The 12,046-nt window shown below is 39.3% G+C and overlaps 2 protein-coding genes and 1 long non-coding RNA gene across 3 annotated transcripts in view; 1 reads left to right on the forward strand and 2 right to left on the reverse strand.

The window, feature by feature from the left end:
• LOC109196327 (uncharacterized) overlaps positions 1 to 12,046 on the forward strand; it is a 95,077-nt gene that overhangs the window by 56,052 nt on the left and 26,979 nt on the right. The gene's annotated exons all lie outside the window — the stretch shown is intronic.
• LOC109196420 (E3 ubiquitin-protein ligase TRIM21-like) lies at positions 1,641 to 5,352 on the reverse strand. The gene is made up of 2 exons (XM_019350417.2): positions 5,176 to 5,352; positions 1,641 to 3,522 (listed from the first exon to the last, which is right to left on the reverse strand). Exon 2 carries the CDS (start codon positions 3,511 to 3,513, stop codon positions 1,813 to 1,815), a length of 1,701 nt encoding a protein of 566 aa, XP_019205962.1. The 5' UTR covers positions 3,514 to 3,522; positions 5,176 to 5,352; the 3' UTR covers positions 1,641 to 1,812.
• On the reverse strand, positions 5,886 to 11,854 carry LOC106097163 (uncharacterized). The gene is made up of 8 exons (XR_002057900.2): positions 11,685 to 11,854; positions 11,096 to 11,172; positions 9,387 to 9,458; positions 8,338 to 8,402; positions 7,657 to 8,202; positions 7,419 to 7,580; positions 7,233 to 7,328; positions 5,886 to 6,941 (listed from the first exon to the last, which is right to left on the reverse strand). It is a non-coding gene; the product is annotated as an uncharacterized LOC106097163 (long non-coding RNA).

Genomic DNA, 12,046 nt, shown 5'->3' on the forward strand with positions numbered 1-12,046 from the left:
AAAGTCAAGACTAAAGCGAACAAAGCTAAAGCTAAAGTCATCTTATTAATGTAAAGGAAAGATAATGAATCCACACAAAACACAGATGGAGAAAAGGCTTTTTCACCAACTGTTTCCTGTTTACAATCAGGCGTCCAATTAGTGTCTTCCTCCAACTTAAGTAGAGATCATGCAGTTACCCACAGGTGAGTTGATCATCCCAGACTGTGGAGCTGAACGACAGGAAGTAACAGGGGGACACGCTGCTGGCGGGGGCCGCCTGACCATGACACTAACAGGTTCCATGATGTAGAGATAATCAGTGTTAGGTGTCAGTAGTCATAATCTTATGCCTGACTGGTTTATGGTGGCTCACTGAAACAGACTCTGACGTCATTCTGGAGCAAAGCCTCAAATATATCAGCAGCATTAAAAAGGAGTCCCTTCACCCGACTCCCATCTTATACCTCCTCTTTGGCTCACATCACCCTCTGGAGCACAAACTTGGAGTAATCAGGACCCTACACCACCGGGCAGAACATGTTCCCTCTAAGCCTGAAGGGGAAAATAAGGAACACACACATGTAAAGGAAGCACTCAAAACATGCGGTTATCCTAACTGGGCATTTATAAAGTCAGCAAAGATGCACAGAAAAGAAGATCAGACACCAGCGAGGGAGGATAAGAAAGACAGACGCAACAACATTGTCATCCCCTATGTAGCCGGTGTATCAGAGAAACTCAGGAGAGTTTTCTCCAAGCACGACATCCCAGCAACACACTCAGACACAAACTGGTTCATCTCAAAGACAAAACTCTAAACACAAACTCAACAACGTGGTGTTTGCTGTACAGTGCAGCAAGGAATGCCCAGACCTCTACATCGGAGAGACCAAACAGCCACTTCATGAGCGCATGGCACAACATAGAAGAGCCACCTCCACAGGACAAGACTCAGCAGTCCACCTGCATCTAAAGGTCAAATGTCACTGGTAGTGACCTCAGATCATTGTTACTGAAGAAGGAGGAATTCCACCTTAAAACAATAAAAAACAGCAAAGTGTTCTTTAACATTACTACATTGATAGAGTTTGTTTGTTTGAGAGTTCAGACTGAAAGGTGTGTGTGTGTGTGTGTGTGTGTGTCTGCAGCTGTTCTTTGTGTTGTTGCTGGATCGTTGCCTCAGGGGGAAAGTTGTGTGTGTGTTGAACATGCAGACTAACAGAGACTGCAGCTGTCAGCAGCCACACACACTTTATATTCTTCAAATCAAATCACAGTGAAACATGTTCACTGACAGCTCAGCTTCAGCATCTTATTCATGCTGTGACTGCAGCCGTTCAACTCTGTTTATCTTTAACCCAAATCATCACAACATGGAAATATAATCATCAAAATGATGTGACTGGAAGGATGCAGCAGTCTGTGCTTCACCTTTCTCCTCCACACCTGCAGGTGGAGAACATGGATGCATGAATCTCTACAGAGTTCTTTGAATATTATCCGTCTTATCAGTTTTCAGTGAACAAAAATCCTCACAGAGCCAAAATAAGCAGTTTGTATCCAACATAACTCAGCTGGACTCTGATGAGTCTGGATTCACTCAAAGCATTGAACAAACTTTATTGTAAATGAAGCGTTTGGACAATTATTCTCTGATATTTGCTCTTCAGCTCGAGTCTCCATCAGTGGGAACATTTCCTGATTCAACTTTTCTTCTGTTCAAATCAAACTCCATGAGAATCAAAGTGTGAATCAGAGTCCTGATGATCAGATTCTATAGAAACATGGAGACTGTAGAGGATTTACACTCAATATGTTCATTTGGTCCCTTCAATCAGAATCAGAATAATAATCAAACGGTTCTTCCAATGAAATCAGGTGTAGATTAATTTGATTGACAGGACAGATGATCAGAGGTGCAGAGTTTTTACCTCCATCATTGTTACAGGGTTCGAAGTATGGGTGGAGTTTGTGAGTGAAGGAGCAGCCAGTAAAGGAGTAGATCAGAGCTGCAGCACCTACATCATAAAAGGAGACCAGACCCTCCTCATAATCCACAAACACCCCCACCTTCTCAGGACCAGGATGAAGACAGAGGGGGACTGAAGGACCAGCAAGAGCTTTGTACTCATTTCCATTTCTCAGCCTCACAGTCCAGAAACCATCCTGAGGTTTCTGGATTGTGATGAATCCCTTCCTGTTGATCGACTCTGTGGCCACTCCTAAAGTCCACTCAGTCTTTCCTTTAACCTGAACCTCAAAGTAAAATCTGCCTGAAGAGAAACTCTGCTCTCCTAAAACACAAGGACACAGAGAAAATCTCTCTGGGTTGTTTGGAAGTTTCTTCCTCACATCACCACAGTACACTTGTTTTCCATCATCAGACAGGATGAGTTTAGGATTTGCTGTATCAGGATCCAGAGTCACATCCACCTCATGCTGCTGCACCCTCTGCAGCTCAGCCTCAAACAGCTTCTTCTTCATGGGTTTCCAGATTGTCTCCTCCAGCTGAGCCACAGCTCTCCCCACGGTCTCCTCATATGATGGTGGATGAACTCTGACCTCTGTCCAGTCCTTGGTGGGTGGAGCAGCTTTCAGGGAGGAGAAGCTTTGGAGGAGGTGGAGGTGGTCTTCAGAGCGTGAGAGCTGCTCCACCTCAGAGCTTCTCTCCATCAGCTCAGAGATTTCCTGTTCCAGATCTTTGATGAGACCTTCAGCCTGTTTCTCTGTAGCTTCCTGTTTGTCTTCGATCTCCTTCATGAGCTCCTTCAGGCGTCTCTCAACAGACTCCATCAGAGCAGTGAAGACCTGAACACCTTCTGCTTTCTGTCTGTCTGCAGCATCTTTACTCATCTTCACCGACTCTGTGATCTCCTGAATCTTCAGTCGTCTCTTCTGGATCATCTGCTGAATCTCAGCCTCTGTCTTCTCCAGCTCTGCCTTCTTTCCTTCATATTCTTCTCTCAGAGGAACAAACTCGTGGTTCTTGTGGTCTAAAACAAAGCAGAGCACGCAGACACATGTCTGGTCGGTCTTACAGAACAGCTGCAGAAGGTTATCGTGCTTCGTGCACATCCTGCCTTCCAGGTTCTCCACAGCATCAATCAGCTGATGTCTTTTCAGACCTTTCACTGTCAGATGAGGCTCCAGGTGAGTGTGACAGTAGGAGGTCTGACACACCAGGCAGGACTTCAGGGCCTTCAGTCTGGTTCCAGTGCAGAAGTCACAGGGAACTTCTCCTGGTTTGGCAGCTTGTTGCTCTGAGCTGCTGCTGCTGGCTTTCTGCTGAGCTTCACGTCTGAACTGAGCAACCATCTCAGAGAACAAAGTGTTGACCTTCAGCTGAGGTCTAGTGTAGAAAGTCTCTTTACACATGGGACACTGACAGCTCTGATTCATGTCCCAGTGCTGACTGATGCAGGTTTTGCAGAAGTTGTGTCCACATGATGTAGTGACTGGATCAGTGAACACATCCAGACAGATGGAGCACAGAAACTGATCTTCAGATCTCAGATTGCTGGCAGCAGACATGTCTGCACTCTGAGGGAGAAAGAAAAGAAACACATTTGATTCAAAATTCACTTTAAATTTCATTTTTAAAAAGAGAGAAACAAGCGTCAGTAGTCTGAGGAGCTTGGAAAGAAAAGCGTCTGGACTTCTTTGAGTTTCTTGAAGACGTTTCATCAGAGAAGCTTCTTCAGTTCTCAGAGTAACTGGTGGAGACCCAGCAACACACTCAGACACAAACTGGTTCATCCCAAACACAAACTTAACATCGTAGTGTCTGCTGTACAGTGCAGCGTCCAGATGAACAGGATCAACTTTTGGGGATGAAGATAAATACAGTCGTTAAAAAGATGTGAAATTGTTTCTCTGACTGTTTTACAGAAGGTCCAAGATTCATCCAGATCATTTTATACTTGAATAAATCAGTTTGTTGGATATATTCCATCAATTACTGTGAAGTAAACTTCGACCTTGTTGGTGACTAAATACTTCTTATTGTAAGTCCAGATCAACGAGCCATTAATATTAAACAGTGACTGTTCCAATAGAAGTGACAGTGAGGAGGACAATGAATCATAAACCTCAGAAATGTGTTATTAACTGTTTGATCCAGTATATTAATGGCATTTATGAGAACATGTTTATTCAGTGGTGTCTGTATATTTGGTCCATTTGTGCGTCATTAAAAACTGTTTTCTCTCACAGATACTGGAACATCACAGCTCCTCACAAACTCAGGATATGGAAGAAGATGAACTTTTCCAGTCACTCGCTGGGATACATCATTCAATTATTCTGGATCCTCAGAAAACATTGATTTATTTTTGTATTTCATATATTTGTTTGTCCAAATCAAAGATTTATGTTAGTAGAGAAGAAGCCACCATGATAAAGCCTGTGTGTGAAAATGAGATCAGTGGATTTTGTTGATCAAAATCACATTTAAGGAGGAATTCTGTCCTCCAGTTTGTTTAAATAAGCTTTGGGATTAAACACCATCATCTATGTTTGTGTCTGATGACATGTTTGATCCAGTTCAGCTTGAATATCACAGCTGATGTGTGAACTCTGACATGTTTAAAGCTTTGATTATCAGGATGATTCAAACACATCTGTTTAAATAATGAGATTTATGTTTCCACACAAAGTTATAAAGTGCAGCATCGACTGTTTTCTGAATGATTTAGAAACATCTGTGACTCTTACAGGATACACTAAGTCAGATAATCTCTCTTTGTAAAATGTCTGAATGACTTTTTTAACCAAAATCTGCTGGTTTACAGTATCAGAGGCTTTATATCAATAAAGAATAAACAGGTGTTTTCACGTCTGTAATCCTTATGATCAATCAGATCCAGAATCAATCTAATAGGAACAGGAAGTGATGAATAACCAGGAAGTGTGGAGTCAGTCTGAAGTCCAGAGCACAGACTGAGTCCACAGTCCTGAGCAGAGCCACAGTGAGACTGAAGCAGCAGCTCGATGTTCCTACAGTGGATCTGTGCTTACATGAGCAGATTTCTATGGATCCAGTGTGACTGTGATGAGTCAGCATGAATTATATTCAAGTATTTATTGTCATTGTCGGAACAATGAAATTGTGTTTGGAGCTTCTACAACAGTAATAAATAAGTGAACAGAGTGAAGATTAGTGTAGAAACAGGAAGTGTGATCAGCTGCACTCACCACTGTTGCTGAGAGAAACCTGATGGACTCCAGTGAATCTTCTTTTAGAGACAAACAGGACTCGACTGCAGCTCTGCTGCTGCTCTCTCACACTTTCACTTCTGCAAAATGACGTTGAACTTCTCGTCTTTGCTCCGCCTCTTCCTGCCTCTCCCTTTATCAGCCGGTCTGTACTCAGTGACTGTGTGCAGCGGATGGGAGGAGTGAGGAGTGGTGTGTGGGTTCACACAGTAATGACGGCCTCAGATGATCAGGAGAAACTCACCTGGATTTCCTTTTTCCACAGCAGACTGAGAGCTTCAGGTGGACCCTGAAGGAGGTCTCAGACACAGGTGCACTGTAAAACGTGACAAGTTAACTCAAATGATTTGGGGAAACCGATTGCACCTATTGATTCAAGCTTTATAACTTAAACAGTTTTGGGTTATTTAAGTACTTCATTAGAGTCCCGAGAACCCAAAGCAAATATGATAATGTAACTCAAATGCATTATGTTTACTTACTCATTGTATTTAGTATGTTTCAACTTAAACCATTAAATTTGTTGTACTAAAATGCTGTATTTATTCAAACTTATTTAAAGTGTTACATGCTTATATTCAAATTAAGTTAAATTAACTTAAATAGTTGTATTTAAACAACTTAATCCAATTGGGGAAACCGATTGCACCAAATGGTTCAAGTACTATTAACACAAAACCAAGCTATTGTTCTTTCCATTCAGTTTTTATTAACTTTAACTGCAGAGAAAATACAGAATGAATACAACCATACTTTCAGTCATAAACTATGACTGCTAAAGCCATTATCAAATAACAAATAATTAGGAATTTTAAAACTTGCACTTTTAGGGAATTTTGAATGTTTTTTGTAGCATTTTGAAAATCGATTAAATATACAAAACACAAATTTAGTAATGTAGATCTGATACATAGGTGTACATCATAAAAAAACAACAGTCTAGAGGCAATTAGAGCCATAACAATCAGAATTTTAAGTAACATTTAGTATAATAATGAAATCACATGCACTACAGCAATGCAACTATAGAAAACAGCTGAACTAAGGATGTCACTAACAAAAAATATTCTCAAAGGTATTTGTGGTTTCTTAACAGTTTTGCCCAGACCTCGAATCAAGTGAACTGGCACTCATCACACAATTAAAAAATAAAGCTTGAAAGTATACTGTACATATTGACTAATTATCAGTTATCTTCCAAAAGATTTCCATGTAACTAAAATATATTTTTAGAAATAAGTTTAAGATTACACACTATGTGAAGATTTTTTTCAATCACAAACAAAACGTCAAATATGGATTGTCTCCTTATTCTTAGCTTTCTCCATATTGCTTTTTAGAAAGCAATTTACTCTGAACAAATTAAACTATTGAAGCCATTCACAGATAACTGAAAAAGCACGAATATACTGACCAGTGAAAAACAAACATCATCTACACAAGCTCATTTTTTAGTGTCTGCAATTTTGGTTTTAGTTGCTTTCTCTCATCGTCTAGCTTCAGCAACACTACTTGAATGAACTCAAAAAAGCCAGTACACTTCTCAGGATAGTTCAGATGCAGAGCATAGATTAGCCCAAACAAACACACCAGTGCATCAGTCCATGAGTGATGAGTCATAACAACCTGATCTTCAAGTACTATATGAACATTTGGCGTGGTGAGAAAGGAACTCCTCCAGGCACCTCCTCTTCATCAACATCAGCAACCAGAGCAATTGTGGCTTCATAGAACTCAATTTCATCCTAAAATATATAATACAGAGTGCACAAATATTCATCTGTAATATCTCTATTAAAAGCATAAATACAAATGGTCAGGCATCTTTCTTCAGTTTTTCAAATTCTATATATCATAACATGTTTTAAGTTGACAGTGAAGGTTCATTTTTCATTCATCCAGGTAGTCAAATCAAGGAAGAAAGAAGTTTATAAGTCATTCACTTCACGTCTTCAACTTTCAACCCAAGTCCAGATGACTTATGACTTCAACCTTTTTTAAATTCCAATGTGCAAATTATTGTAATACCCAAGTACCTTGCATGTTTTGAAAATCTCTGAAGAATCCTCCTTGAGGTACAATGGTAGGCCGGCCAGAGCTGCTGTTCTAGTTGCATAGATGTCGTTTTTGTCCTAGAAAATAAATAAATGTATATAAATATATATAAACATAACAATGGCAACTGCCAAGCAAGCAGAATAATAATTCGTATTTTTAAATACCTGTTTTCCATATGCCAACAAAAGCTGCTCCATCCTTTCACCGACCCGTCCAGTTTTCCTCTTTTTGTATAGTCCAATCAGCTGAGGAGCATAATCATCCAGTGCAGCATAAAACACATGTGGCAGATTCTGATTGGTGATTCGATGAAATTCAAAGTAGAGCTGAGGAGAATTACAAAAATATTACAAGCAAAACACAGCATACTATATGAGCAGTAACTGTTATAGTTGTACTTACCTGTGTCTCATGAAAGAGTGCTGGCCATCTGTCCTTGAGCTCTGATACAGGAGGAGAAGTTGTGACAATCTCTTCACGCCGGAGTGCAAAAGTGCGCATCATATGCTGATGAATGAGAGGGATGTCTCTTTCTGCTGAGGTCTTCTTGAACTCCTCTACCATCTCAAGTCTTCTGGTTTTCAGAGACTCCCTTGTTTCTCCAGAAGGATAAGAAGGAAGGAAGTTGACCTCACCTCTCTCAGTCTGAAGGATTGTGTCATCAGTGCTCGTTGAAATCCGGTCCAGCTCAACTAACCTGACAACTTTAACAGATGCTATAGCTGGCAGGTCTTCTATTTTAAAAAAATTACACAAGGCATTATCAAAATCTGGGTCGTGAAACTGAAGCCGAAAGTCAAAGGTAAAATTTAGCCTAGATTTGATCTCATCTATGAGGGCTTGCACACTGTTTGGACAAGATGGCAAAATAAGTTTTTCAGCGTTATCCTTATCAAGGATGACCCTCAGCTTCAATATTCCTGTTGCCTCCATCTGAATTTTTTATTTCTGTAACAGACAGGTTTCACATATTATAGTGGCATTTTAATGCATGTTTGTGTTTACAGTTATTTACAAAATATTAATAGTGCAAAAATATAAAAACATTTATGTGAATACAAAAAAACTGAATAGATGAATTACCTTTACATTGGTTCACAAATTGGTGGAATCAGCTGATGTCTCAGTTCTGTTTCTTTAGTCAGACACTGGAATGAAATGGTTTGTTGTTAGAATGAGTTCATTTGCTATCTTGTAAGCAAAATGCGGCATGTGGTCAGACAGTTGGCACAGAGATTTTACACTGTGACGGAGACCCCTCTGTTGATTCTCTGCTACTTCATATGAACGCAAGTGCTCAACGTAATAAGTGTCATAGTCTTTCAAGAGAAAATAAATGTTGTTTCTGATGAGCAGTACATTAAGAATCTCTTTGAACTCTGGCAATGCAGCATAAGCACCTGTGCATACAAACATGCCAATTGCAAAGTTTGTGCCATTAATTGTAACCGTTTTTGTTGCATATATTGTGTCACTGTCAGCAATACCTGAAATAAATGATTGTGTATCTGCAGGTAATGATGAAATGTACAAAGACTCCATTTTGGATGTTTGCACAGGTGGTTTGAAAAACTTTGATGAGGACAAATAAAATGCCATCATGCTTTGACGTCTTTCTGCCAAAGTTTTTAGTACATTTTTGTAGTTGTGAGTGTCATGAATTATTTTTTTGAAAACCTTGTGCTTTCCCTCAAATCTCATTGTCCAAAGATGAACTAAGGGACCAAAGCACTTTATTAAGTGCGGGTAATGCTCGATGTAATGATGCTTTGGCCTGAATCGAACATTAGGAAACACTTCCTGAAAGAATTGTCTGTGATCTAATATTTTACAGGCCATGTACTGAATGGTCTCGTCACTAAAAGTATGAGACATGGCAAGCTGAACTACGTCCTTTAAATCCATTAGCACTTCCCAAAAGGCATCTCTTTCTGGAACTTTGGAGCCAATGAGAAGAGGCAACAGTCTAAGAAGGGCATGATTTTCATGCCCGTTCCCACCAATGGTCCCTCGCCTGGCAAAATTTGAGGGTATTGGATGAGGGCGATCAACTTTGTCAGAATGTTGGTATGGAAAGCGCAGAATTGCTCTGTTTAAGTCTTCTAAGGTAAAATATCTCTTAGAAATCAAACCTTTTAAACAATGTGCCAACTCCACTGGAACGACACCTTCAAACAGGTCGTGTAGGAGGTCAGGTGGGAAGCCTGTGACAGGATGGAAGAAAGAGAGATGGTCAGAAAGAACACAGGTGTTTTTAACACCATAGTTTTCCTCAGTGTCATCATTCTGAAGCTCTTGCACAAGATTATCATGAGCATCTTTTGTTCTCATTACATAATTCCCTGTAACAGCATTTTCTGTTTGCATTTCTGTTTGGGTGGCATGACAAAACCTACAGAAATATGTAGACCTGAAACTCTCATTGAAACCAGCAAGTCCATGGGCAGCAAGGTTGTCTGCCACAACAGAGTAGACAGTGCCTTTAAGACATTCACCAAGAGTCTCAATGTAGACACCTACTTCTTCAAGAGTTTTCAGATCATTTAAGAGTGGTGACAACATTTCCTTATACCCAAACTGGCATACATCATTGGAATTGCACAGCAGAGCAAGCTGAGTGCAGTGTAGAGCAGAACGAGATTTAACTGGAAAGTTTGCCAGTGTCCAGTAAACTGCAAAGACTTTATGTATTTCCTTTGAGGTACCAAGTGGGTTTGTGATCAAAATCATCCACATAAAGTATTATTGACAATTTCTGTCCCTCTTGTGACAGTAGAACATTTTCCTGGTAGTAGGATCCATCACAAAATGACATGAAATGTCCAGGAATCTGTGTGGGTGCTTGTTTAATTTCTTCAAGCACATCATTTTTTTTCAACAACAATTGCAAAGATGTGAGAAGAGGCACATACATATAAGTGTGCTTTGACAATTCAATTAAACACTCCACAGGTTTGACATATGGAAAATTTGCTTCATAATATGATTTCCTCCTCTTTGCTGTAGATAGTGGTCCTTCAGATGTGACACATTTATGTAAAACATTACTATCAGAAACTGCCTGACAAATCTCATCCACCAGTTTGTCCGTATATGTACAGTTGTGCTTTTTCAGTATATCTACAACTGATTTTCGTACCAGAGGTTGTGATAACAAAAACAACTGATCAATATACTCAATAATCTCCTGTGTTGCTCTCTGGGACACATGGAGAATGGTCTGCATTTTCAAGAAAAATCCAGCCAGATTGTATTGCAACTGCTCTTCTAAACCCTCAATTGCACTGATTTCACTGGTGGATGCCACTTGATTGTCATCTGATGACTCTATTGAATCAAGTTGCATGTCATCTTTTTGTTCTACATTTATAACACTTTGCACAATGCCTTCATCGTAACTTGTTGAATTTTGGTGGTCTCTGCATTTGTGGGGATTGAAGGTTGAGTATACATTGGTTTTAAAATTGCAGTTCTTGAAAGGACATGGAACAGTTTCTTTTCGTTTTAAATGCCCCCTCAGATGGATAAACATTTGGCTTTCAATAAAAGCCAAATGCTTAAAATTACACACAGGGCAACAAAATCCATAATTATTCAAATCTAGATAATAACCGTCTTTTCTTTGCGTGGGAGTGTGCATTCTTGACATGTGTATCTTTAATTAATTAAATGTACTAAATGTACACATGCATGTGTTGTAGAGACAGGGTAAGGGTGAAATTGTGGAGTACTGACCATGGTTGAGCCGATAATGCTTCAACAACATGACTTTTATGGCAGTAGAAAAACTACACAACTTTTCACAATTCCACATTTTGATGCCAAATCATTTTAAAATCACCTTTACTGTCTTTAGTGCAGTGCTGGATGATCTCTCGGCATGCTACTGCTCCTTCAATCCATCCTTCAATCGTCAGACTGTAATAACACAAAAGCCATGAGAACAGAAAGCTAGCAGAACAGTTTTTACTTTTAGACTTTTACTTCACTTAAAAACAGTCAACCTGGATAACACAAGCTTTGAAAACAGTAAGATTTATTGTTGCACTACAGCTCATTTTCAGTTCAGGTTGGTCAACTACTCTATACGTTATAAAATAATAAAGCAATTTTACACAAGTGAAGTACACAATACGCTAACCCTTAGAAAGTACAGTGCCAGAAACGTTTAGGTTTGGTGCAGTGCAGCTTTGAAAAGGTAAATTATTTCACGACTAAAATGCCGCTAACCATCATATTTAAAATTTGTGAAGGCGAACTTGTCCACTAAACTCTTAAAATTAACACTAAATAAATCTTCTACTACTTTCACACGCACTGTCAAAAGTAGGCTACATTTGAAATTGATAAAGTTCAGAGTCAGAAAAGCCTAAACACTGATTTTAACAAAAGTTTTGTGCCATGCAGTTTGCAAAAATTAAACTACTTACCAACTCTTTGATTGAAACAAGCCACCAACCGTTAATTTTTTAAATTGTGAAGGCAGACTTAATACAGCGCTAGGCGGGAATTGTGTGCTAGCATGCTAATTTACGTTTTTCTATATAGCTACTACAAGAAAGCAGTCTGATAAATGTACGTTTTGTATGCTAGAAGTAAGCATTAACAAAAAAAACTCGTATCTCATGGCCGACAAGTCCAGGCAAAACACTGGGGGCGGGGCTGTGGATGATGACTAATACAAATGAATTAGCACAACTTAAACAGTTTAAAGCAACAGTACTTAAAACGTTACAAAAACATCATGTGTACTTATTACAATAAAGTTATTATATCATATGTATACTTTTTG

Source organism: Oreochromis niloticus, unplaced genomic scaffold (assembly GCF_001858045.2).
Source record: "Oreochromis niloticus isolate F11D_XX unplaced genomic scaffold, O_niloticus_UMD_NMBU tig00000668_pilon, whole genome shotgun sequence".
NCBI classification, from domain to species: Eukaryota; Metazoa; Chordata; class Actinopteri; order Cichliformes; family Cichlidae; genus Oreochromis; species Oreochromis niloticus.